The sequence below is a fragment of the Marmota monax genome, unplaced genomic scaffold, assembly GCF_021218885.2.
Source record: "Marmota monax isolate L192 unplaced genomic scaffold, Marmota_monax_Labrador192_F-V1.1 WCK01_AAM20220418_F8-fsc00011, whole genome shotgun sequence".
Taxonomy (NCBI): Eukaryota; Metazoa; Chordata; class Mammalia; order Rodentia; family Sciuridae; genus Marmota; species Marmota monax.
The window spans coordinates 17,703,416-17,730,781 of NW_026693082.1; the positions used below are offsets into that span (position 1 = coordinate 17,703,416).

The 27,366-nt window shown below is 38.1% G+C and overlaps 1 protein-coding gene across 10 annotated transcripts in view; it reads left to right on the forward strand.

Moving 5' to 3' along the window:
• Positions 1-27,366, forward strand: part of Cab39l (calcium binding protein 39 like) — a 130,708-nt gene that overhangs the window by 90,550 nt on the left and 12,792 nt on the right. For all 10 annotated transcript variants that reach the window (XM_058582564.1, XM_058582565.1, XM_058582563.1 and 7 more), the window contains 4 exons: positions 6,149-6,317; positions 14,200-14,259; positions 15,146-15,211; positions 22,389-22,532. In XM_058582564.1, coding sequence (XP_058438547.1) covers positions 6,149-6,317; positions 14,200-14,259; positions 15,146-15,211; positions 22,389-22,532 — 439 coding nt within the window. The remainder of the gene's footprint in view (positions 1-6,148; positions 6,318-14,199; positions 14,260-15,145; positions 15,212-22,388; positions 22,533-27,366) is intronic.

Sequence of the window (27,366 nt, forward strand, 5' to 3'; positions counted from 1 at the left end):
GACTTTTTCATTCTCAATTTGTCTCCTGGCTGAGGCAGATGACACTCCAGGATACTGAGAGAACTTGAGGATGAGATCAACAAACTTCTCTCAGTGATCCATAAAAATTTTGGCCAGGGAAAGATGTTCCATAAGTCCAACATTAAAATTATAAATATTTCTTAATCCATTTAAAAGTTCATCATAAAAATTTTCATCCAGAGCTGGGGTTGTGGCTTCAGTGGTAGAGCACTTGCCTAACATGTGTGAAGCACTTACTGGGTTCAATCCTCAGCATCGCATAAAAATAAATTAATAAAATAAAGGTATTGTGTCAAACTACAACTAAAAATTTAAAAAATTCATCCATATGTAAAAGTAGTAAGTATAAGAAACTCACATACCCCCAATCAGTCACCCTTCACTACTATCAATATTTTGCTGTTTGTTTTATCTATCTCCCCAATGCACACCAGCCCCATATTTATTTTTTGGAGGAGGCTAGTGTATTTTAAAGCAAATCCCTAAACACTTAAATAAACATCTCAAAAATAAAAATATAATTTTTACATAATCATGAAGTTGTTATAGCAATAATTCTATAACAACCAATACTTAGTCTGTACTCAAATTTCCTCAACTGTAAAACAAACAAACAAACAAGAAAACCTTTTCATAGTTGATTTGTTCAAATATTCAAACAAGTATCCTAATCAAGTCCAGTCATTGTATTTGGTTATAATTTTACTTATGTCAAAAAAATTTAAAAAATCTTAAGTCTCTTTCATTTAGAACAACCCCTACCCACACATTTGTACACTGATTTGTTGAAAATACTGTTAGCCTATATTATTTCCTCCATTGTGAAGTAGTCACATTGCCTTCTTATAGTGTCATTTAACTTGGTCCATTATACACTCTATTTCTAGACTGGAGTTTCTATTTAAAGGCTTGGTTAAATTCAAATTCAATTTTTATTTTGGCAATATTTTGAAGGTGGGTCTGTCTAGTTCATATTTCATCCCATCAGGAGACATACTTTTAGTAATGCTCAAATTGAGCAATGAGCTCAGATGATGACAGTCAAATCCATTAATCCATTATACAGTATTTTGTTGTTGTTGTTGTTGTTAGAATAAAAAAAAAAGTTCTTTACTCAGAATTTTAGAGGCTGAAAGTCTAGGATCAAGGGATTCCACCAGTTTGGCCTCCATTATAAAGTTTCCTGTCATCTGTACCTTTAATCCTTTTACTATCCATTGATGAACACTGGCTGATTCAAACATTTCATTAGGAGACAAAATTTTTTAAAAAAACAAATCATCCCTTGCACATGATTTGCTGATTTATTGGCTAGAGTAGTTTTATAGAGTATAACTTTTTTCATCTACTGCAATTATTATATACTCTCAAACAATTCACACCAGAGAGGTAGAATTAATGCCCAATTCCTTTATTTTAATTATCAATTTAGATATTTAGGAACTTCCTTTGGTGTCCAATGAGTTTTATACCCTCTCTCTTTCTCTCTCTTTCTCACACAAACACACCACCCCTCTGATATCTTATTAACTAAAAGATGTAATGATGCTCTCCATATTGTCTCGTTTAATTTCACACATTTTTCTTTTTAATGCTCAGTTGACCATTTGTGGCCCCTTCTGGTTGATGTCTTTTGAGAACACCAAAATAGTTTATGAGAGCTTCATTTTCTGGTGCAAAAAGAAATACCAGGTCCAGAGTGTATATTTCTACCTGGAATTTCTACCAAGGACCCTGCTTGTTTTAGGTGAGGACTGATTCTTGGAGACTACAATCTGGATTTTAGGGGTGCTCACTGACCCTAAATTATCATTGATTCTACACCTTTTTAGTGACCAAAATTAACACATTTTTAAAGTAAGCAAGTGTTTCTAGATTAGAAGCAAAACCTTCTTGAGTATGAAGCAGGCTGAGGGTTAAGTGAATGGCATTTTATGAAAGCTTTCTAAATACAGTCTGGCATTGTTTGCTCCCTTTAATAATAAAAGTCATTTTCCACTTACATAGTATAATCTTTGTTGAGATGTTCTTGTATAAGTTCTTTCTTCTAGCCATTTTCTGTGTAATGATTACCATAGCTCACTGCTAGTTGAAACAATTGCTTTTATATTTTGACTTTCATGAAGTTTCAAGGGGATCTTCCAATATGCTATTCTCATTTGAATGAATGTGCATATATAGTAATGTGCTTTCTCTGAACTGACACAGTTAATTATAGTCCAGACTATATTATAAATTGTAAGTGAGGAGGGAAGATATGATTCAGTACTCATAATATTAACCTTCATTGGTGACCTGCCATCCTTTTGGTCATTGCGCGGGGTGGGGGACAGAATGATTAGTTGTGGTCCTTGCCATCAGAAAGCTTATCCATAACTAGAATAGATTAGGTGAGATAAATACTGATTCTAAGACTAAGGATATTAATGTTAGTGGGATTTGAAACTTAATGATTGGCTTAATTTATAGAGCACTTCTTTGAATAGTGAACAATAACCTATGAAAAATAAGTATCCTAGAGGATAGTCAGGTTGAAATGATAAGTGTGAATTATAGTTTCCTTAAAGGATATTGAGGAAGTCAGGGATTTCCCTCAATGTCCCAATGTATTCCTAACTTTACGAAGTTGTCATCTTACAGACTGACATTTTTGGTGTTGGGAACATACTACTGGGATGAATTGATAAGTGTTCTGCCCCAGGAATATTTTTTAAAATGTTCTCTTGGTTCTCAAGAATAAATCATCATTGCATCACAGATGGTTCCAATAAACTTCACTAAATGAAAGGAAAAAGAGAACTAATTATACTCAGAAGTTGGGGTGGAAACTTTTTATAGATGATCTCAGTTTGGAAACTGAATTCAGAAATGAGAGATGTTGGCTAGAGATCAGACAGCTTTTGTCTAAGCCAGAGTTTGACTCTCATTAGGACATTCAGTCAGAGTTTAAGGTTCATTAAATTCATTATGTACCTACTTTGTATAAAAAATTATGCTAGGAACTCTTTGGAGATGCGGTATGCAGGAAGAACATAACAGTAAACGAGACATAGACACCAAATGGGGAAGTGGAGGCAGGGTGGGTGAGTAATGGAGTAAGTAAAACACATCACCAGCAATGAGGTGAAGAAAACCGATTTATAACAACTTACTGAAATGTGACCTAATTCAGGATGATAAAAGTGTTAAAGTGAAATTACAGACAAGCTATTGTGGGAATGTGAAGGGGAGAGAGGACAATCCTGAATGGTGGGCGCTTACAAAAAACTTCCAAAAGGAGTCTGAATTCAATCTTGAAAGATGAGCATCTTAGTGGGGAAACTAGAAAGGGCATTCCACTCAAGGGAAATGGGGAATGTAATGGGAAGTGAAGTGAGAAGCCAGGTTTAGGCCAAATTATCAAAGTCCACAAATATCTTACTAAGAAGTCTGATTTTAATTGTCCCTAATGCTCGTTCTCTAGGCCCAAGAGCCTTTATTCTATAGTCTCTTAAATATTCTATCAATAATTGACAGTGTTTTTCTCCTTGATATTTAAAAAAATATACCCTCTCATTACAACATCTTTAATGCTATCCCATCTTACAACTATTTAATGTGTACCACTAGGCCGATTTTCAAATTTTTATGATGAGAAAAATTGCTAACATTATAAATTGGCCTTCCTTATGTTCTACAAAGAACCAGATCTATCTGAGTATATCAACATTTAATATTACTGTGAGTTATTCAGGGAGTATTCAATATTTAGGAATATCATTCAACTTTATAATTAGGATAAAAATGAGTAAATATCACACTGATGTCCTAATTTGCTACTTTACTGTTTTTGTAAATTTGATTATATAGTAGCCTATTTTCTAAATTATGGAAATGAGGTTTATTCTTGAATCTGAATTTCATGCAAATACTATGATCTTATAAATACATTGTTCAATAGATTGTTCTTTATTGGTCAACAAAACGTTATTGCTAGTAGTGGGTGACTGGTGAATTATCTTCAGGTTTTATATAAGGTGGGGTTAGTTTTAGTTTTCAAATATTTACTCTTTCTCATCCATTCAAATGTCATTTTTGCTTAAAATTTTTTATATTTTTATTTTTCCTAACTTTCAGAATACATAGTAAACTTGAAAGATCACACACACAGTCCTTTGTAAATGTCATTTTTATCTTATTTTCAAAAAACATTATAGGAAAACACTTTTTTAGGAATCGTCATTTTAAGTTGCTTTTTTCAATGGGCTTTGTACAAAACACAATAGAACTAGTATTTAGTTCATTGAAGTGGGAAATGATACAATCTATTCCAAACTTGGTCAGACTATTCTTTTTTTATACTGTGTTCTACTCACTTCCTAATGTTTTACAACTACATCTTTGTCCTACTCTTCCTGTATTTACCACACAATTGTCAACTGTATCATTTCAGCACAGGGCTTATCTTATTTGGGCTAAGTATTGTTCATTTTCTTGAAATCTTATCACATTCTGGAATGTAACTCAAACCTAGATTTATTTAGATGCTGCATTTGACATTTGAGAGACCGCTGTTAATTAGAAATGGAACAGATCTGGTGTGCCAGTCCTCAGCTCTTTCCTACAGTAGATACTGTTTCTAGTGGAGTTTTGCTGTGAGCCACAATTCCACTTCATGACTTTATTGAGCCAATGAACCCACAGCTCTTTACTGGTCACTTGCGCTCCCAGATCACATTTACATAAAAATCTCCCTTGCCTTTTTCCTGAACTCCAGATGGGTATAGTCTCCTGCTGAGGAGACATTGTTTCTCAGATGTCAGCCATCTCAAAGTTAACGCTGTCAGCAGCAATTTCTTCACTAGTCCGTGTTCCTCTAGTCATTTATTTCCCATCCAGTCCCACCTCCGGCATCAGCAAGTCCTGTTGGCTCTTCCTCCAAACAGGATCCAGCCTCTGCCACAGCCTTGAGTTCTGCTGCTGCTGCCCCAGCCACGCCACTATCACCACTGTTGGGTTTATGCTCCTGCACCCGTCTGCCAGCTTGCTCTCCAGCTACCTAGGCCACTCCTGCTGCTTTACAATACATCTCCACCAGCAGTCAGGGCAGCGTTTCCCTCCACCCCTCCCTCAGTGCTGGCCTTAAACCCAGGATACCTCATGCTTACTAGGCAGGTATTTGACCACTGAGCTACACCCTCAGCCCTGGAGCCATTTTTTTTTTCTTTTTTTTTTTTTTCTTTGTACCAGGGATTGAACCCAGAGGCACTTAATCACTGAGCCACATTATAGCCCTTTTTGTTTTATTTAGAGATAGGGTCTAACTAAATTGCTAAGGCTGGCTTTGAATCCTCCTGCCTCAGCCTCCCAAGCTGCTGGGATTACAGGTGTGTGCCACCACACCTATCCAGAGCCATCTTTTTAAAGCTTAGGTTAGGCTGTGTTCATTTCTTGCTTTAAACTCTCCAAAGGCTTAAAACCAAATCACATGTAAAGTCATCACACTTAAACCCAAATTATACCTTAGTTTACAAACCATGCTAGGCTCTGACCTTGCCCTTCTCTCCTCTCTTGCCTCGCATAATACTGCTCACTACTATTATTACCTCCATTCCACCACTCTGGCCATATTTCTTCTCTAACTCACCAATCTTGTTCTTGCCTTGGAGACTTTACAGAATTGTCTGGACCACCTTGACCCTTCACTTCAATCTGAAGTAAAACTTAAGAAATCACTCACAATTTAAGTAGTCTCACTCTATAGTATTGCTTTATTTACCATCTTCTGTTTTCACAGCACTCTATAATATTGCCTTATTTATCATCTTCCGTTTCTTATGTATATATGAAATTATCTTTACATTGGTTATGTTCTATCTCGTCCCTCCATACACATTCTCACTAAAATATGAAGGTTATCATGGCAGTGACCTTGCCCTGTTTACTAACATATCCCCAGTGTCTAGAATAGTGCCAGGCACATAACAGATAGTCCATGGGTAATGAATGAATCCTGTTTGAATGAACTGTGACAAATGGCATCAGTGTTCCCATGGGCAGCAGTATGAAATGGTCTGTTGAACATCATTGATATTATTTTGTTAATGGGGTAACAGAGTTCTCCGTTTCTCTCTTCATTGTGCTTTAGGTATGAAGCTCCACAGATTGCCTTACGTTGTGGGATTATGCTGAGAGAATGTATTCGACATGAACCACTTGCCAAAATCATCCTCTTTTCTAACCAATTCAGAGATTTCTTCAAGTATGTAGAGTTGTCAACATTTGATATTGCTTCAGATGCCTTTGCTACTTTTAAGGTAATTGGGTTTTTCCAGAATCTGCTAGGTTATTCAAAATCAGTTGGTCTCTGAAGAAGAGATTTTTTTTTTTTTTTTTGAGATATTGGGATGGAACCCAGAAGAAGTGCTATGCCACTGAGCTATACCCCAGCCCTTTCTTTTTTAAAATTTTTATTTATTTATTTATTTATTTATTTATTTTGAGACAGGGTCTTGCTAAGTTGCTGAGGTTGGCCTCAAAGGTTGGCCTCAAACTTGTGATCCTTGTGCCTTAGCCTCCTGAATAGTTGGAATGACAGGGTGAGCCACCATGTCCAGTTGAGTCAATTTAATTTTAAAAAGCAAAAAGTTTTGTTCTTTAGACCTAATTGTAGTCAACAGACGGTATATAACGTGGATCACAAGAGGCGTCAATAAATAAAATACAGTCTAGAGGCCAGAGTGTCACAAGCTCATATGGAATGAACTCTAACATGTACAGTTAAGTAATAAAAGGAACATGTAGTACTCTGTCTAGCATCTTGGGGTGCATATGCACAGAACACCTCGTAGGAGACAACAACAGAAGCTACTTCCAGGGAGAGATATTGGATGGGAAAGGAGATGGAGAATTACATCTCAGAATAGGAAGGACATCATATTATTTTATCAGTGTAATTTTTAAATTTCCGTAGGGTAAAGTATTAATAAATTATATTAGCATTTTGAAAACATGACTGGTTTTATATATATTTGTATTTTGACAGCATGATTATAATCACCTATATTTTATCATCTATTATCTACTTTGTCATTATGAGGGAAATATATTTCATCTAGGATAATTTTTTAATTTAAAAAAATATAATTATGGTATAATATACATAAAATTTATCATTTTAACCATATTGTATTGTATAGTTTAGTAGGGGTGCAGTATATGCGTATTGCTGAGCATCTACTCTCCAGAATATTTTCATCTCACAAAATTAGAACTCGTCTCCATACCTGTTAAACAACTCCCCATTTCCCCCACATTCCAGCCCTGCAACCATTCTGCTTTGTTTCTATGTGTTTTATCATCAAAAAGATATCCAAAGCCAGGCATGGTGGTGCACGCCTGTAATACCAGCAGCTTGGGAGGCTGAGGCAGGAGGATACGGAGTTCAAAGCCAGCTTTAGCAACTTAGTGAGGCCTAAGCAACTCAGTGAGACCCTGACTCTAAATAAAATACAAAATACGGCTGGGGATATGGTTAAGTAGTCAAGTGCCCCTGAGTTCAATCCCCTGTACCCCCACCCACCAAAAAAGGAAAAAGATGTCCAGGAAGCATTATCAGAAAATAGTATAGCTAATTTGTGAGCAAACACCAGAACTTAACACATTCAATGAGTGATGTTACCCTCAAGATTTCTACTTTAGAAAACTATTTGTTTATGCTTATAATCCTGTCACTGTTTAATATATTTTGGTATCAGTGGATATGGCATGTTCCTTCTGCTGTAGTGGAAAATTTTTACCCTTTGAGAACGGATAAAGAGTTTTGGAAACAAAAAGCTATTGGACATCCAGGTCAGTGTATAAAGCAGGCAGTCAACTAGAACTACTTTTTGTTTTGTTTTGTAATAACAATAACTCAATTGCTTAAGGCCTTGCTAAATTACTGAGGCTGGCTTTGAACTTATGATCCTTCTGCCTCAGCCTCCTGAGCTGCTGGGATGACAGGCATGTGCCACTGCACCCAGCTAATAATCATAATTATAAAAATAAACTTTAAGATGATTAAACTAGAGTTTGATTTTCTTCAGTGTCTACCAAATTAGTTCTGAAGGCCAGTTCAGAAGAGAAATTTAAAAAATAATATTAGCAATGTGAAGGCATCGTTAAAAAAATAGGCTTTCAGGCTAAATATAAAGTAGATAAAACTCATATAAATGTATCTATTCAGATTGATTTCTTTAAACACATTTCAGGAATTTGTCATCTTATATTGTTTGAAGGTATATTTCTACTTTTCTAGAATACAAATATATAACTTAAAAAATTTATTATATCCCACGTATGACTTATTTCCTTTATATTATTTTAAATAGATTATTTCAATAATATTGATATTGTCCATATTCTAATATTAATACATATTTTGAAAGCTGACTATGACTGGATGCAAATAGTTCTTTATTTTAATAGCTTTCTGGAGCTAAAAAAAGGGGAATGCAGTGGTTTGCAGTGCTTGAAAACTATCCATTATCTGCAGACCAGGAATTGACTGATCCTGTTTAAGAAAGGATCTTAAATCTGTTAGGAAAGTGTTTTAGCTCACATGGTCACAAATGGGAGAGTGTGTCCAAAAGCAGAAAAAGTCAATAAGCGCCAGAGATTTAAATGGAGCAGAAGGAAAGGGAGACCTAAGGAGAAGAAGTTGCTGGGGGAGGGAAGGGATGGAGTGTGAACTGCAGGGAGGCACAGGGAGCCAGCCAGCTGTGGTGAGCTTGCAACAATGGTAAGGGAACTTGGAGTCTGGTTCAGGGGGAGCCACGCCTGGCAGCATCCTAGGACCTAGTTTTAGGAACATCCAAGATATCCCTGGAAATGCAATGAGATGAGGGAGAGTGAACTGATAAGAACTCCAGGTGGGGAGAATACAATTTGAGGATGAGGGAGACTATTAGGAGGCCACGTGAGTGGATTAGGGTAGATTCCAAGACATGCTTAAGCGATCAACAGCTGGTTGTTACAGCAGCCTAGAAGGAGGGGGGCACCCAGTTAACTGCAGCACTTTTGTCGCCACAAATGGGTGTGCAGTGCGAACTGCCTGAGACTGCAGAAGAAAGAAGCTACAGTACCAATGTTCCCCCAAAGCCTTCCATAAACACAGCCAACCTCATCCAGATGGGGATTGAAGGAAGAGTTGCCAGAGTCTGCCTGCTCAAGGTCCACACGTCTCTTTGTCCAGCCTGCTCGCCCCTTAGACTCTGCCTGAGCAGAGTGCTGAGGATAGAAGAGCCTGTGCAAGAAGCCTTGTGGAGTGAAAGCATAAAAGGGAAGAAGGAGCATTTCAAAAAACCCGGTTCACATGTATGAGAACTGGTTGCCAAAGGAGGGAGATGCCAGAAGACCAAAGAAAGAGGCAGATCCAGGACTGCACAGAGTGCAATTTATTAGAGACTTACAAACAGGCCAGGAGTGGTGCTCACCCTGTAATCCAGCAGCCTGGGAAGCTGAGGCAGGAGGATTGCAAGTTCCAGGCCAGCCTCAGCAACTTAGTGAGACCCTGTCTCAAAATAAAAAGCAAAAAGGGCTGGAGATGTATAGCTCAGTGGTTAAGTGACCTGGGTGCAATCTCCAGTATGAAAGAAAGAAAGAAAGGAAGACAGACCTACAGACAGAAGTATGTCTTGGGTGGCAGCAAGAAAGGAAGATCCCCACTCCCCAAAGCAGGAGGAAGGAGTTTACATGCTAAGCTAGACAAAAGTGGGCCACAGCCAACTGGAATGTACCTGGCCTTTCTCAAAACCTGTGAACATGTCAAACATCAGTTAAGAAACAATCCAGCCATCAGTGGCCAGCACAAATGCTCAGTTATCTGAATGACTTTGTTTAAACCTATAGGGTTTGGGATATATGCCAGGGTCACCTGGCAGGCAAGAGGGCAATTATGACCAAAATGTCTGCAGCTATGTTTGGAGCCCTCCAAAGAGGTTAAAGAAAAGGAGCATGAGTGAAGACGAAGATGTAGAGTAAGGAAAAACTGGAAAGAGTGGCAAAGAGTGAGGGAAGGAAGAAAAAGAAAGGGAAAAGCCAAAGAGTATCGGGGAGTGCTGTGAAACCCCACGAGCAGCTCAGTCTCCCTAGCATAATAAACGGTGTGCTGTGGCTGCAGATGAGCTGCTAGAAGGGTAAATCCAGAGCACACGGTGAGGCAGGCCTCAGTTCCATCAAATATGAAGAAGGACATTTAATATAAAGGATGATTCTGTTTATTTCTAGCAAAATGCCTGTGCCTAAGGAAATAAGGATGTGTTTTCTAATAATAGATATTGTAGTTCCATTTTTTCCTCCTTTTTTATCAGATGACTCTGCTGTCATGGAAACAAGTTAGTTCCCTTCTTAAAAAACTGTAACTAAAACTTAATTACAAACAGAACAAATTCTCACGGACAGGAAAAGTAGATGAATATTTTTTTAGTTATAGATGGACACAATACCATTATTTTATTTATTTATTTTTATGCGGTGCTGAGGATAGAACCCAGTGCCTCACACATGCTAGGCAAGTGCTCTACCATTGAGCTACACCCCAACCCCTGAATATCTGTTTTTTAAACTATCCCCAAAGATTTTTCAGTGTTTAATAGGATAAAATGTACTTAGGGCTGGGGGTTAGCTCAGTGGTAGAGTGCTTACCTAACATGCATAAGGCCCTGGGTTCTGTCCCCAACACAGCAAAAATAAATAAAAGAACAAAACATACTTGACAATAATTTTTTTTTTTTTTGAGATAGGTCTCACTAAGTTGCTGAGGTTAGCTTTGAACTTGCAATCCACCTGCCTCAGCCTTCCAAGGCACAAGATTACAGATATGCACCACTATGCCCAGCCTAGATAATAACTTCTTGCTATCTTATATTCAGCCCAAATTAATTTTCAATAATATTAAATCACAAATATAAATTAGATGTTTATATTTCAGCCTATTTTCCATTGAACGTAAGTCAACCTTGAAAATTTAAACCATAAAAAGTTTTCCAGCACACTACCAATATCAAAAACACCAATTTTCTATACTTTACCAAAATGCTGTGGTTAATGTGACAATGACTATGTCACTATTTTTTTTTTTTTTAAGTAGCTGGTTTCAAAAGGTTTTGTTTACTTGGTTGGTTGAATGGATTTACTTTTGGCTTTGGTCTTGGTTTTTTTAACCTATTAAGACTCACTTTTTTTCATTTTGCTGCAAAATAACTTGCCCAGTTTAATAGTTAATGTTTTCACATTGTTAATTTATATTTTTCTTATGGTACTGTTTACAACATAGTCCTTTCACTAAAAAACATTCCTTACAATCATCCTTTCCTTTAAGAACCTATGTAACTGAAGTGTTTTGAATTCCATCTCGCTCTGTCACTTGATCAGCTGTATGTCCTTGAGCAAGTTAGTTAACCTTTGAGTTTCATTTCCCTCCTCTGTGAAATGAATAAATAATCCCTGCCTTACAGAGTTGTTGGAAAGATTAGAACTAACATGTGTCAAGTTCCTGGCACAATCCCAGTGGTTTGTAAGTCCTCAATGATGGCAACTGCCACTGGCTCATCAGCCTCACGTCCCTGCAGTTCAGTTATCTCTTGTCATGCCACCCCAAGGTTCTCCCAAGTGGGATTCACCAAAAAAATCAGTATCAGATTTTTTTAGCACAATAGTTATACTACACAAAATTTAGCCCTGTCAGACCAGAATTATTTGGAGGTGGGAAGAAAGAATACTGTTTCAAACATTTTAAAAAATTTTTAAATTCTTTAAAGTTTGACTTTCTTCCTTTGCAGTGTTCTGCTTTTTCCTGCTTGGGCAGGATCCTAGCTAGTCTTTTGTGGGTCTTCCCCCCAGCTCAGTTATATGAATTATATTTATCTAGTATCATGTGTACATAGCATACACACATATATATGTATGAATCCTCCAGTTTTTTAAATTTTATTTTATTTGTTTATTTATATGTATATATTTTTTGGACAAAATATCTTTATTTTTATGTGGTGATGAGGATCAAACCCATCACACGTGCTAAGCAAGCGCTCTACCACTGAGCCACAACCCCAACCCTAAATTCTCCAGTTTTATGCATACATCTGCTAAATGCTAGGAGAATTCTACTCTGTCATATTATATTTGCCTGTTACTGGATTTTTAAGTTATTTCTTTTTTTTGGCTTTGAAATTTGAAGATTGTGGTTATAAAGGAACTCCTTGATTCCTCTTTCTTTGGGATAATACTTATGCATAATGACTGTTCCAGCAGCAGTGATCTGATGCAGCTGTGGGGGAACCCAGTCCTCTTCTTGAGTTTAACAAGTGGAGAGTTCCTCTGGCTACACCATCCACAGCGTCTGTGCAGCCCTTCAGGATTACTTCTTCTACCACTAGTCAGCTCAGAAAATCCCTGATACTGTTCACAGGACTCTAACAAAATGAGGGGAGGATAACTGAAATTATCCTAGGAACCCCTGTAGAGGGATTCCCCATTCTCTAGTTCCAGAACAAAATGCTCTGGTCCAATGGAGAAAAAAGGACCAACATTTTCAGACACATGTAAAGGTTAAATTGTGTAATGATGAGTGGTAGGAAACTAAGAGCTGGTCTCACCATTTTGAATTGAAAAATTGTTAAACCATGAAATTATCACTTCATATCCGTTAGAGCAGGTATTACAAAAAAGATGAAAGAAAAGGAAATCTTTGCAAAATTTTGGTAGACAATGTAAATTAGGCCACCATTAAGGAAAAGAGTAAGAAGCTAATTGTTATTACTGTATTCATGTAATTACTGTTTTAATATAAAAAAGAATCACCATGTAAGTAAGTAATAAACTGGCTTAACACTGAGCCACATCCCAGCCCTTTTTATATTTTATTTATATTTATATTTATATATATTTATATTTATATATATATTTATATTTATATTTTATATTTATATTTTATTTAGAGACAGGGTCACACTTTGCTAAGTTGCTGAAGCTGGCTTTGAACTCACAATCCTTCCTCAGCTTCCCTAGCCACTGGGATCACAGATGTGGGCCACAAGGCTTATTTTTCTTTCAATATGAAGGTGCAATAAAGATATAATTTAGGTGTGAGATGAGACAGACTGCTTTTGTGCAGTTTTCTGCAAGTTTATGTCTGTAATAGGATAGGGCAGTTGTGTGACTCCTTGACTTTCACTCAGCCTGATGGCCATTCACCTGAGAGCAGCACAGACTGAGATGACACTGTTAAATGTCATTCCTATGCTTCCCAGAGTCTGAGGCACCTCTGTTTAAAAGTGGTTTGAAAAAAAAAAAAAATGAAAGGTTCACATACTTGAAAACCTGTTACATTAATTTGTGAGAGAAGGCTTTAAACCAATCCACATACTTGTTTTTTAAAAAAATAACATCCATGGGCTGAGGTTGTGGCTCAGTGGTAGAGCGCTTGCTTAGCACGTGTGAGGTACTGGGTTCGATTTCAGTATTGCACATAAGTAAATAAAGGTCCATCAACAACTAAAAAAAATTTTTTTTGGAGGCTGAGGCGGGGGAGGATCACATGAACTCAGTCAGTTCAAGGCCCATGTGGACAACATACCAAGATACTGTCTTTGAAAAAGAAAAAAAGATTATTACTAAGGACATTAGTTATAAGTTGTGGCACACACTTGTAACCCCTGTGATTCAGATACGGAAATGGGAGGATCGCCAAGTTCATGGCCAGCCTCAGCAAATTAGGAGACACTGCCTCAAAAAGTGAAAAGGGCTGGGGATGTAGCTCAGGGTAAAGTACATGTGGGTTCAACCCCCTGGGCTACATACACACACAAAAAAACCATTAACTTTATTATGTCATAAAAAGTATGCTGTACACAGCGAGGTGCCATTTGTTTTATCAGTTAAATTATTTCTATGATAAATCTAACAAAATACAAATTTAAAACACTGTATTTAATACTAGGTATTTTACTTGTTGCTTTTAATCTGAAGCAAACTGGTATTTCACATCTTAAGTAGGAGTAAAAGCATTTTATAAATGAAGAAGTTTTTGCAACTTTTACATTTATTTCAAACGAATGAAATTATCAAGCCTTAGGGAAAAGACTGATTTTAAATTTAATCAATTGTTGAATTTATTAGCCTTAATAATTTTGTTTCACTTGGTTATTTTCTTTCTAGGATTTACTAACCAGACACAAAGTGTTGGTAGCAGACTTCTTAGAACAGAATTATGACACTGTAAGTACAAATCATTTTTAAGACTTAACCTCTCTCTGTCTTCTCTTTCTCCCTCCTAGATCTTTGAACATCACCCTTATTTATCATTCACAAGTGACATCAACCACACTCAACCATACTCCTGGTTGATTTATGGAAAACTGAGGTTGCTAGGGAGTCAGGAATTTTTCATTGTTTACATTTCTTCCTGTTGTACTCTGGGGCTCCAAGGAATGATCACTGCCTGCCTGCTTTGATCTTAAATTAAGAAAACACAGGAGCTGGGGGTATAGCTCAGTAGCAGAGCAATTGCCTACCATGACTGAGGTCCTTGGTTCCATCCCCCAAACACACACACACACACACACAATTATCTTCTTGTTGTTGTTGTTCTTCTTCTTCTCCTTCTCCTTCTCCTTCTCCTTCTCCTTCTTCTTCTCCTTCTTCTTCGGATTGAACTCAGGGGCATTCAACCACTGAGCCACATCCCCAGCCCTATTTTGTATTTTATTTAGAGACAGGCGCTCACTGAATTGCTTAGCACCTTGCTGTTGCTGAGGCTGGCTGGGGACCCATAGCTACCAATAGATTTCTATTAAATTAGTTACCTTGCAACTTTTAACAGATTTTTTTTTTATCAAAATTATTTATTGGGAGGACTCAAATTTTTCCAATCTTTGACTCAATTTCGGATTTGCAGAACTAAGATAAAACAGAAAAGTGTGTCTCCTGTGTTACTTGAGGTCATTCCCTCAGTGGAAGGGAAGGGTGATGAAATGTGGACGTAGTGAGGGCCCTGGCTAAGTACACAGAACTACAAAGCACTGCTGACTCCTGAAAAGAGAGAGCCTAACGTGGAGAACACACTGCTGCTGTGACATTCTAAAATTTATTTTCTTTTCCTTAGATTTTTGAAGACTATGAGAAATTGCTTCAGTCTGAGAATTATGTGACTAAGAGACAATCTTTAAAGGTAATATCAAATTTCTTTTAAGTTAGTCCCTACAAGTTGATCTTACTAGCAAGTGATATCTATTAGTGGACAAACAAATGTCAAAAAAATAAAAGTATCCACTGTTTTCTTGTAATTTGGGAGGTATGTTTTATGGTATGACTGTACTTTGGGGGCAAAATTATGTAAGGATCCCACTTCAAATACCTTTTGGGAAGTGACAATATAAATAATAAGTGCATGCTAAAATAGAATTGGGAATATTTCTGCTAAGAAAGACAACCAAACCTAATTTAAAAGAACCACAGTTCTCTCTTAGGGCATATTTTCCAGAGATGAAAAGAAACTACTTTTAGAGTGAAGACAGGAGTAAATGTCATGAGGAAAACTCAGGAGGCTCCTGAAGATCTCTGTCCGTGCATCCTGAAGCAGAATAGGCAGAAAGAGATGATCCTCTGTCTCTCTTGCAGCTTGCCATAAACTAGACTTATAGAAGTATTTTGCAGGAAAGAGGAGAGAAATAAAAGTATCAGTGCCAAAACATAACACATAAATTCAGAAAATTCAGTTGATAAATTCTCAGAAATACTTTTCTTTTAGAGAGGGAAAACACATGTTTACTATGAAGTGAAGTTTATAAAATGAAATGTTATGGGGCTTCAGTTTTAGACAAGGCATTTATCTCCCAGATTTGCAACATATTTTCCTAAGGAAAATGTGTGTAAAATATATATATATATATATATATATATATATATATATATAAAATGTGTATACATATAGTGTTTACATTATATATATGTGTGTGTGTGTGTGTATGTATGTATATATATATATATATATATATATATATATATATATTTATATATATATATATATATATATATATATATATATATATATATAATTTTTTAAAAAAACATATTTCATTGCCAGGTCCTTCCCTGAACATTCTAGTCAGCCAGCCAGTATTCACTGTAGTTCATCTCATTTCAAATACCTCCACCTCTGAACATGATGTGCTCATATTACATTTACAACAAAGTTTCTGAAATATGAAACATGGTCATTCCCTAAGAATTAAAAGAATAATATTTTTAAAAATCAGCTGGCTCGGTGGTGGAGCACTTGTCTTGCATGCACAAGGCCCTGGCTTGGATCCCTACACTGAAAAAATAAACAAAACCCACCTCCAACAAACTCTTATGTGAGAAGACTACATGATCGAATGCATCAGACTTTGCTGTCCTAAAAATCCGCAAGGATTACACTGGAACAATCTGGAAAGAGTTTTTAAAATGATGTTGTTGGCTAGAAAAGAAAATAAGGTCAACCCCCAATAAATCACTTTGTGGGATGAACTCTCAGGATAGCGGGTATAAGGGAGGTGAGAGGACATTCAGTCAGCCAACCAGTATTTGGCTGCATACAGTCTAGACATGTGGTGTTAGCTGAGAACAGCGCGTGGACCTCACATTCTACTGGGAAAGGACAGACAGTAGACAGATACATGCAAGATTTTCATGTGACTTTAAGTATTAAGAAAAACTAAACAGAGTCAGGGGGCTTGTTAAAGTAGAATTTGGAATATTTCTGCTAAGAAAGGAAAACCAACCTAGGACAACTTAAATAGAAACCACAATCCCATCCTAGGGGATACTTTTTAAGAGATAAAAAGAAAATGACACTCCAATAGCTGGAGTGTCAGCAAGGCCTCTCCAGTAACTTGACTTTTGAGCTAAGGCCTAAATTTGTGAAAAATTAAAATGACTGAATCAGGTGTGGGTGGCACGTGCCTATAATTCAGGGACTCCCCAGGCTGAGGCAGGAGGATCGCAAGTTCAAGGCCAGCCTCAGCAATTTAGCAAGGCTCTAAGCAACACAGTGATACCCTATCTCAAAATAAAAAAATTTAAAAAGGGGGCTGGGGATGTGGCTCAGTGGTTGAGTGCTCCTGGGTTCAATCCCTGGTACCAAAAAAAAAAAAAAAATCCCCCTGTGCCCTTTCCTTGTGTGCCCTTGCTGCTCCAGCTTTCCTCATTATCAGGCAGGTCACTGCCCGCTCCCCCATCCCATCAGTCAGCACTCTTTATTAAGTCTCCCCATACAAGGTGATCCACCTAGAGAAGAAATCCCACAGGTGTGCTGCTGTCTATGCTGGAGCTTATAGTAATGAGGCTGACCTGAGCAACCCACCTCCAGGTAGAGGCAGTGAGCTCAGCACCATTCTCTGCCTCGAGAGAGCAGACGAATGAAGGATCTAATCCTGTTGCCACAGCTGCGTATCTAAGGAACAGAAACCTTTATTTTGTATTTTTTTGTACTTGGGATGGAACCAAGGGGTGCTTAACCACTGAACCACATCCTCAGCCTATTTTTATATTTTATTTTGGAGGCAGGGTCTCACTGAGTTACTGAGGGCCTTGCTAAGTTCCTGAGGCTGGCTTTGAACTTGTGATCTTCCTGCCTCAGCCTCCTGAGCTGCTGGGATGACAGGCCTGTGCCACCGTGCCTGGCTTAGAATTCTTTATTTGTGAAGGGCCTACAAGGACAGTCGAATGAGGAGAGCTTGTCCATGTTGCAAGAGATAGTGGTCCTGGAGGGGAGGCGGAAAGTGGAAGGTTAAGCAGAAGTGACAGTTCTCTAAAGAGCAGCACACCGGAAATTGCTCATCAGTTTTCCAGATCCCTCCTAAAGGAAGGGGGAAGTCTGTCAGGTGCTCGACCAACGTAGAAAGGACGAAGACTGAAGGCCACACTCTGTAGAATCTATCCTTGTACTGTTATCGGGATTTACGAGAACTTGAACAGAACTTTTGCTGTGATCCTGCCTCTGGAACCTGAGGCAAAGTCACAAAGCTGACAGATTCTTTTTTTCCCTAATCATCTCCCTTCTGGACCATCTTCTTGCCTTTTCTTTCCCACTGTCTTATCATCCCTCCCACTCATGACCTGTGTCCCCATTGCCGTCCCTCTCTTCTCTGGCTGTCTTCAGCCCTTGTCCTCTTCCCCTGTTCATATTTATGAAGTGGCAGAGCCTCACTCTTGGTAAGTGTGGACTCTTTTTCCTGGTGCTGGGGATCAAACCCAGAGCCTCATGCTTGCCAGACAAGTGCTCTCCCATTGAGCTCCACCTCTAGCTCAGAACTGTAGACATTTGTGAAACAAATCAAATGAAATTGGACAAGAAAATATTCCTAGTCATTATCCCCACAGTTCAGTCTATGGAAGAACTGATTTATTCTAAATAAATATTTGGGACTGGGGTATGAGACCTGTTCCTACCAACATGCATTTGCATTTAAAAAAATAGAAACCTGTCAATCCAGTGAACTTGTGATTGGTACAGGCAAACACCTGAGGGGTACAAGGGCAAGCGAAAAGTTCTCCTTCCTCACTGTCATGTGCTTCCTACCACCTGGCTCCTGCTGGCCACCCCCCTTCCCCTTTCCTGCCTTTCTCCTGCTGGGATCAGGAGCAGACCTCTTGCCCCTAGTACTGAAATTTCTTGAAACTCTCTCCTATCAGTTTGGGTTTGTACTTACTGACAACTACCTTGGTCACCTCTTGAGGCATCTTTTCTGTTCTTCATTAATCTTTTGAGACCCACCACATTGTCTGCTTTTCCCGACTAAAATCCATTACAGTTAGCTGTCACGCATTGGATTTACAACATAGTGAAACTGAACTCCAGCTGGGACAAAAGGAAAACAAAAAATCCCTGACAATAGGTAGATATAGCCTCTGTAAGAATGCAGAAACCCTTACAATGGTTACTTCATGAAGGTTGGCTTTTTTGGAAGGCAAGGTTATAGGCAGAGATGTTGCTAAAATGGTCTTCTATCTCCCTGTTCAAGGGAACAGAAAAGTAGACGACTGTGGAAGGGCTTCACCCACAAACAGTGAGCTCATTAAACATTGTTTGTGCTTTTCTCTGACAGAAAAATGTTGCCTGAGAGCTCTGCTGGAGCGATCTTGATTTTTCCTTTTGGGAATTAGATCTGCAGGAGCTGTAGATTCTGTTCTGACATAACCATATTGACATATATGGAATCTGTAAGATTTTGTACATAGACATTCTATAGTTAGTTGTAAGAGACAAGAGAAGCTAGATTATACTAAATTTTGTAAGTAATAAACTGGTTTAAGCACTAGGCGATTATCTGATTTCAAAGTAGTTTCCACCTTCTGCCTTTGGTTAATGGTATTCTAAAATTTCCTAGACTGTCTTAGGGTGCTTAGAGTCTTGGTGTCAATAAGAAGTAATTAACAGAGAAATTCCTTTCCCTCATGTGACAGAGCTTAGGAATTTATTTCTTCTTCAGAGGCCTGGCATTTAATTACTAGCAAGAAAGATTATAATTCAGAAGAAGCTTGATGGAATTTTTGGCTCTGGTCAATTTCATTAAAATATTAAGTTAAAAAAAACCTCAAGTTACACTTGCATGGTTTTACTGCTACGTCGTGTGCTAAATATGAAAATTAAATGAATAAAATGTGAGTTTTTTTCCACTTACTTAGTACAGTATTGCTTTATAATGTTTTGTGTTATAATGGAATGCTGCATTTTGTCATTGTTGGTATAGTTAATATTGTGTCTATCATATACAATATTCTAACACTCTAGGCAGGTTCTCAAATAGCACAACAGTAAGAGACAAAGTTAGTACAAAGGGAAACAAATAAGGAGCAGAGAGGAAGGTGATGGAGGAGACTCAGCTAGTCCTGGAGAGTGGATGTGGTTTGGACAGGGAGACAGGAGGTAAAGGTAAATTTCTAGAGAGAACTTGAGCAGGGGATGCAGTGTGTGGTGGCTCATGCCTACATTCTCAACGACTTGGGAGGCTGAGGCAAGATCACAAGTTTGAGGTCAGCCTGGGCAACTTAGGTAGATCATCTCAAAATGAAAAATAATAATAATAATAAAAAGAGTATGGATGTAGCTCAGTGGTAAAGCATTCTGGATTTGCTTTCACCACCATAAAAAAAAAAAAAAAAACAACTTTTTTTTTGGGTGTCTTGTTTTTTTTTTGTTTTGTTTTGTTTTGTTTTTTTGAGCAAGGGGAGAGAAGCCATGGAAGCAGAAGAATGAGGAAAGCTGAGCAAGGGCATTGAGAAAAAGCAGCAGGAGAAATGACTCCTGATCCCCTCAGGCTGTGGATGCCATTCGATTATGCACAGCTGACTTTCTGAAAGATTACTTTGATCTAATGTGATGGGACTGATGGGGAGAGCACCTGCTGTTGGAAAAGTCCAGATGAAAGAGGTAGTGAGGGTTTGAATGAGGAAACTGGCAGGGAAAATGGAATGAAGGGTATTCAAAAGACATCCTTTAAAAGCAAAAAAGAAAAAAAAAAAAAAACGGAGATCTCAGGCATGATTTGATGTGAGAAGGAGAAAGAGTAAAGAAAGGAGCTGAGGAGGACTTTAGCTCTCTGCCCTAGGGGACTGGTAGGTCCCATTGTCATTAACAAGGAGAGGAGAGGGAATTGGTATTAGCAATGTTAACTGTGTGAGAGACCAGCAAGATGCCCGAGGGACCGTGTAAGGGGCTGCTAGAATGTAGATCCGGGATACATCTTCCTCCATGTTATAGTTATACCCATGGGTGCAGTTGAAACTGTTGGCAGATAAAAGGCAAGAGCCAGTGTGCACTCTGGAAACTTCCTACATACATAGTGCAGATGGAGGGGGAGCAAGTGGAAGAGTCGGCATGGAAACAAGCTGCTAAGCTAAGAAACCAGAAGAATGCAGTAACCTTGAAACCAGGAGCAAAGAAAGTTTCCACAAGTGTCCTTAGCTTTAGATGCTGTGGGGAAACCAAGAATGAAGATTACCATCTATAGCCGCTATTCCAAATGCATGAGAATAACTGACCAACTAATATGCAACAGTGGTCATTCTTTTTTCAGATTTAACATTATTTTTGTGCACAAAATATAACTTTCAGGTGTGTAGTTCTTATTTGTTAAATAGACAAATGATGAATCATTAGCAAGGTAGTTGTGTACTGGCAGACACACACACACACACATAAGTTTACAGGTCTGAAATTCTGTTGTGATAGACAACTAACCCTGAGTTTAATGTATTCTCCTTGGATCCAGCATTTCTATGACCACCTTTAGGAAATGCTATCACTATAGTGAAAACAAAAGTTTCTGAGATGGAGCAACAATGCATCCAGCAATTTGCTAGAGGGTCTTCTGTTTTCACTTTGGGCATTTCCATTTTGTTTCAGGGAAATGTTGCATTTTGGAAACTATTAACTTTCCACCATTAGATGTTTTGCTTTACTTTTTTGTAAAAACTTGCTGCACTTTAAAAGCTTGATATGGATTTAGGGTCCATGACTTATCTTTCTAGTTTTATATCAGGTTTTATAATAGATGTTAAGGGGAGGGTAACAGTCGCTTAACATAAAACTATCTTTCTGCTAAAGTACTTGAGTACATTTATTCAGGAAAAGGAGGGATAATTGTAGAGTTTTGGTTTTTCCTGTACTGCTGGACTGCCTAGGAGCAATACATTATTGGGAAGCAAGCTGATTAAAGTAATTGATGAAAATAAATTTATTTCTGGCTATCTCTTGGTAAGCTGCAGCAATGACTGGCTGGAAATGAAACTATAAGAACATTATGATGAGGAACCAATGCCTGGGAAAAGGATTTATTTTCCTAAGCTTTGTAACTTTCTGAACTCTGTAGAAATGTAGCTATATCACTCGATTGCTTGGCCAATTAACTGCTGCCTAAACTATAACCTTGTAGGCTTAGTCCTTAGAACTATCACTCTTAGATAAATTCAAGTCATCTTGTCACCACACTCTGCTGCCTGTGGTGAAGGCCACCTAATGACAATACTTGCAGGTGTGTTACCCGTTTTTGTCCTGCACCTGTGAAATACTTATCGTAAATTCCCTGTGCATGGTCTTTGGTCACATAGGCCAAGAATTCAAACCCACCAATGTTGTGATGGTTAAAAAAGGATGTCAAATTTCCTATTAAAGCCACATGTAACCTCAGCTCAGGACACAGAACTTCAGACTGATGTAAATAGCCTGAGTTCTTAACTCAGTCTCTTGCAGAGCATGATTTCCATAACATTTATACTTTGTTTTTCAGTGAGAGCAAGTAAGGTGTATTTGAATAAGAGGACTGTTAGATGGATGATAACGTTGGCTTTGTGTTTTCTCACAGCTGCTCGGTGAACTGATCCTGGACCGCCACAACTTTGCCATTATGACCAAGTACATCAGCAAGCCAGAGAACCTGAAGTTGATGATGAACCTCCTTCGAGATAAAAGTCCCAACATTCAGTTTGAAGCCTTTCATGTCTTTAAGGTACAGTGTCAACTACAGAAATAATGTTGTGGGGATTTTTTCCCCCCAGCTTCAAACAAGAAGCTCCTTCTTTTTACTTTCCTTCCTTTATTCTTGCAAGAAAATTAAATAGGCAGTTTTTTTGTTTTGCATGATTTAGATGAGATTTTAGAACTATTTTAATGAATGCCTATTTAACTAAAAGGTTTGCTGACTAATCCATACCTCTAAATATTTTCTTTTTAAAAAATATTGATCAATTGCATTCTCTCATTAGTCGAATGGCATAAAATCATTACTTGGGTGCTTCAATGAGGGAAATTTGCCTCAGAAATTAAACATGCATTATAAATTCAGAGAAGTTTCATGGCCACATCAAACTTCAGAGGACCTACCACCTGGTGCCTGGAGTAAAATTAAACAATCATTTTCAAGTTAAAAACCACTGGGGAATAAATGAGCTTCATCCCTCCTGGTGAGAGTCTCTCCGGTACTCACCAAAAACCTCACAGAAAATCCAATGAAGCTAGGCCTTTATGTAGGTCCTTGTTACCACATTCTGGACCTCTGTGCTTTCTCTCTTAAGAGAAAGCCTCATCTTCTTCCCCACTGAAAAAACAGATGATAACATTTCCCAAAAGTGATATGTTCATCACTTTTACATTTAAGTACAGCCAGAATAAGTAGACCCAAATGATAAACGGTAATGCCAATAAAATATACACATGTGTGCACGCATTAGATGGGAGAAACCTACTCTGTAGTCCCACTCTCCTAATCTAACTACTCTAAGCACTTTAGTAAATTTTATTTTCCCATGCACATGTTTAAGAGCTTTTTTTTTTTTTTTTTGGTTGTTGTTTGTTGGTTTTGGTTTTTTTTTTTTTGTACTGGGGATTGAACTCAGAGGCACTTGACCACTGAGCCACATCCCCAGCCCTATTTTGTATTTTAAAATAGGGTCTCACTGAGTTGCTTGGTGCCTCACCATTGCTGAGGCTGGCTTTGAACTCAAAATCCTCCTGCCTCAGCCTCCCGAGCAGTTGGGATTACAGGCGTGCACCACCACACCCAACTTGAGGGCATTTTTTTCTAGCCGTAATCACATTGTACAAACATTTCATATACTAATTTTATCACTTAGTGCTATAAGTAAACACTTTCATTATTGTTATTATAGTTTTTAGAGCCAGTAGTTTTATGAACATCATGGTTTATAACTGGGTGTATTTGTTCTAGTGGACTTAAACAGTCCTGGGTCATTGATATTCAGGTTATTTCCATATTTTACTACAGTATTGCTGCAGTGCACATTTTATGCATCCAACTAGCTTTTTCCACATATAAGAATTATTTTCTCATGTTAGACATCTAGGAAAGGATTAAGGGTTCAAAAAGTTTCAGGATTTTTTTTTGTCTCTCTAATATATATTAATTTGTAAGTCAATAAATGGGAGAAATGGCAGTTTGTAAAGTAAGTGTTCCTTTGAGCAGTAAAAAAAAATGATGTAGTCAGTCTTTCAGCCACCATATATTTATTGTCCAAAAGGCCATTAGAGTAATTCAGAGCCTAAGTTTATAAGTTCCTTTTGGAATCCTACAACTTGATAAACTCATTTTAAACTCTTTATGGTGGAAATAGCATAATTTTGAAGAACGAGGTAGGAGACTCCATCCTGCCAGATAGTAAGGTCTGAGATGTGACTAACGCTCAGAAACTTTTGATTAGTTGGAAGAAGCCAACATTAAAAAGAAGTAATTTACTTAAAGTTTGAAAACATGGAAAACAATACTGTATATGGAGTTACACATATGCAGTTATAGTCAAAAATTATGTGTGGAATGACACCAAATTCAGGACAGCAGGCATGTCAGGAGAGGGGTAGGGAAGAGCATGAGTAATATTATGGAGAAGCATTCAACAGCTTTCAATATTTTGATTAAAAGGCAAGCATGGCAAAAATGTTCGACTTGCACAGACCTGCTGGTGGAGACATGCGGTCTGATAGGTTATCCCCTGTATTCTTTTTGTGTTAGAATTATCTCATTAAAAGTAAAGAAATGGGATGAAATAAAAACAGTGCTGTAGGACTGGGAAGTGCCATGCGTTATGAAGTGACAGACTTTCTCGGGAATCATTGACTGTAGGGGTTGTAGGAGGCTGTGTGTGGTCACGCCATTCGGCTTCCACAGAAGTGTACTCTATCATTGGAGATGAGAACAAGCTGCATATAATTTTGTTTAAAAATTCAGTGTTATAGAAGGATTCAGTTGGCGGCAAAATAAAAATAACCTGCTTTAGTCCACAGATCAGAATTTGGATCATCTAATCAGTGGACAGAATAGGTACATTTAAAAATACTTGACCACTTGTTTACTTGTGTGTGTGTAAACTGGGCCTACTCTGGACCCCAAATATGTTCCTTCCAACTGAAGTATGAAGTTGATTGTTTACTTCCCAAAAATAATATTTTGCTGTTTAGAAAAAAAGTAACAGCCAAGTCCTAGAATTTTTTTCACAGTTCTTTATTATAGTTTTTCCCTCAAAGCTCCTTCTGGGGCTGGGGATGTGGCTCAAGCGGTAGAGCGCTCGCCTGGCATGCGTGCGGCCCGGGTTCGATCCTCAGCACCACATGCAAACAAAGATGTTGTGTCTGCCAAAAACTTAAAAAAAAAAAAAAATATTAAAAAAAAAAAGCTCCTTCTGTATAGGGGCAGAAAGTATGGAACACTATAATGCAGATCCTTTGCCATATGATTAGTGGCTCATTTTTATTAGCTTGCTGATAAGATCAGTATCTCCACTGAGATCATATTTCATGTTTCCTAGAATTGATCAGCAGAAGGTATGTGTGATAGAAAAGCTCTGGATGCAAGTCAAGAGTACTGGGTCTTTGTTGTGGCTCGGTTGCTAGCAATGACTTTGGATATATTCATCTGGATCGGTTTCCTTCCTTGCAAAACAGAAGGGCTAAATCTAAAGTTTAGTTCCAAGATGCTAGGTCATAAGACCACCTGTGTCTCTGTGGTCCTAGTTCTCCCAGAAATGAACTTAGAAACAGCTATTGGCTGGCTTTCCCCCTCCAAAGGGCCATGTTGGTACTTCCCACCAAACCACGTAAGGAGGTGGTCTGTGGCATCCGGCTCACACCTAGAGCTGCTGGAACTCAGGCATGCCCAGTGCCAAAAAATGGTCCTCAGTGTACTCCTGTCACTCATCCAGCACTTGACCACAACAGCCATTTCCATGAAAACAAGAAGCTCTGCTCCAGCTTCTTAAAGTTGGGGTTGGGGTTGTGGCTCAGTGGTAGAGCGCTTGCCTAGCGCGTGTGAGGCAAGGGGTTCGATCCTCAGCACCACACAAAAATAAATAAATAAAAATACAAAAGCCAGCCGGACACAGTGGCACACGCCTATGATCCCAGCAGCTCAGGAGGCTGAGGCAGGAAGACGGCGAGTTCAAAGCCAGCCTCAGCAAAATCAAGGCACTAAGCAACTCAGTGAGACCCTGTCTCTAAGTAAAATACAAAATAGTCCAAGTGCCCCTGAGTTCAATCCCTAGTATCCCCCACCCAAAAAGAAAGAATGATCCTAGAATGATAATGGTTTCCATGTGGTCTTTTTGCAAAGAAGGTAAAATATAGATTAATCTGGTGAAGGAGTGACCATGAATTGCTCATTTCCTTAGGAATTGACTTTCTAGCAGACCAGCTGCTCTGGCTGTGATAAACCAGATCTAAGTCTACTTGTGGGGAAGTAGTTGAGATTCGGTAAATTTAGGAATAGACTATGACTTAATAATCATTTTCCCCCAGATTGTACCAGGTCATTAAACAGTGCAAAGCAAAGTAGTGTCCATCTGTCCCAGCTCTTCAGGCTGGGACGGGAGGATGGCTTGAGCTCAAGAGTTTGGGACCAGCCTGAGCCGCATAGAAAGACCCTGTCTCAAAAAAGAAGTTTTTGCATCAACTTAATGTTTCATCAACAACTTTTAAATAGTGTAGAATAGCCAGCTTTATCAGGTCCTCATTTAATCTTATTTTATTTTGCCCCTTGTGCTTATTTAACAAACAGGCAGGGGAGAAAAGTGAAAACCTATAATTAAGACCTCACTTTGCATTTCTATTTTTAAATATACGTTCTTTAAAAAATTCATAAAATAGGAATTGAAGGCATAGTTCAGTGGTAGTGTGCTTACCGAGCATTGCCTATATTTTATAATTGTGAATGCTATCCAAAATAAGAAGAATTTTTTTTTTCCTTTGGTACTGGAGATTGAGCCCAGGGCCTCACATGCTAGGCAGCATTCCACCACTGAGCTACACCCACAGCACTAGAAAAAAAATTTAAGTTGCTTTTCCATATAATTTTGGAATAAATATATAGCTTCCTATGTAATTTCCACAACTTTGTGAAATTTATAGATCCTCCAGACTTGAATTCCAAAATATCAAAGCAATTGCAGTAACAACAATGTAACTAACAATTTAACGTTCTGGAGTTTCCAGTGCACTTTGCCCTGACAAAACGGCCTATACTCCTCGTCCCATCTTGAAGTCAGGTAGGTGGAGCACCCTCGCTTTTTGGCTGAGGAAACTGAGAGACCTTTTATAGTATTACTAAAAGAAGTAACAGTACAGTCTTTCTTTGGTCAGAGGATAATATCATTTTTCTAACATATTATCCAATATTATTATGTTATATTATTTTTAAAATCATTTTTAGTTGTGGATAAACCTTTATTTATTTATATATGGCACTGAGAATCAAACCCAGTGCCTAACCCAAGCTAGGCAAGCATTCTACCACCGAGCTACAACTCCAGCCCTATTATGTTATGTCATTTAGATTTTCT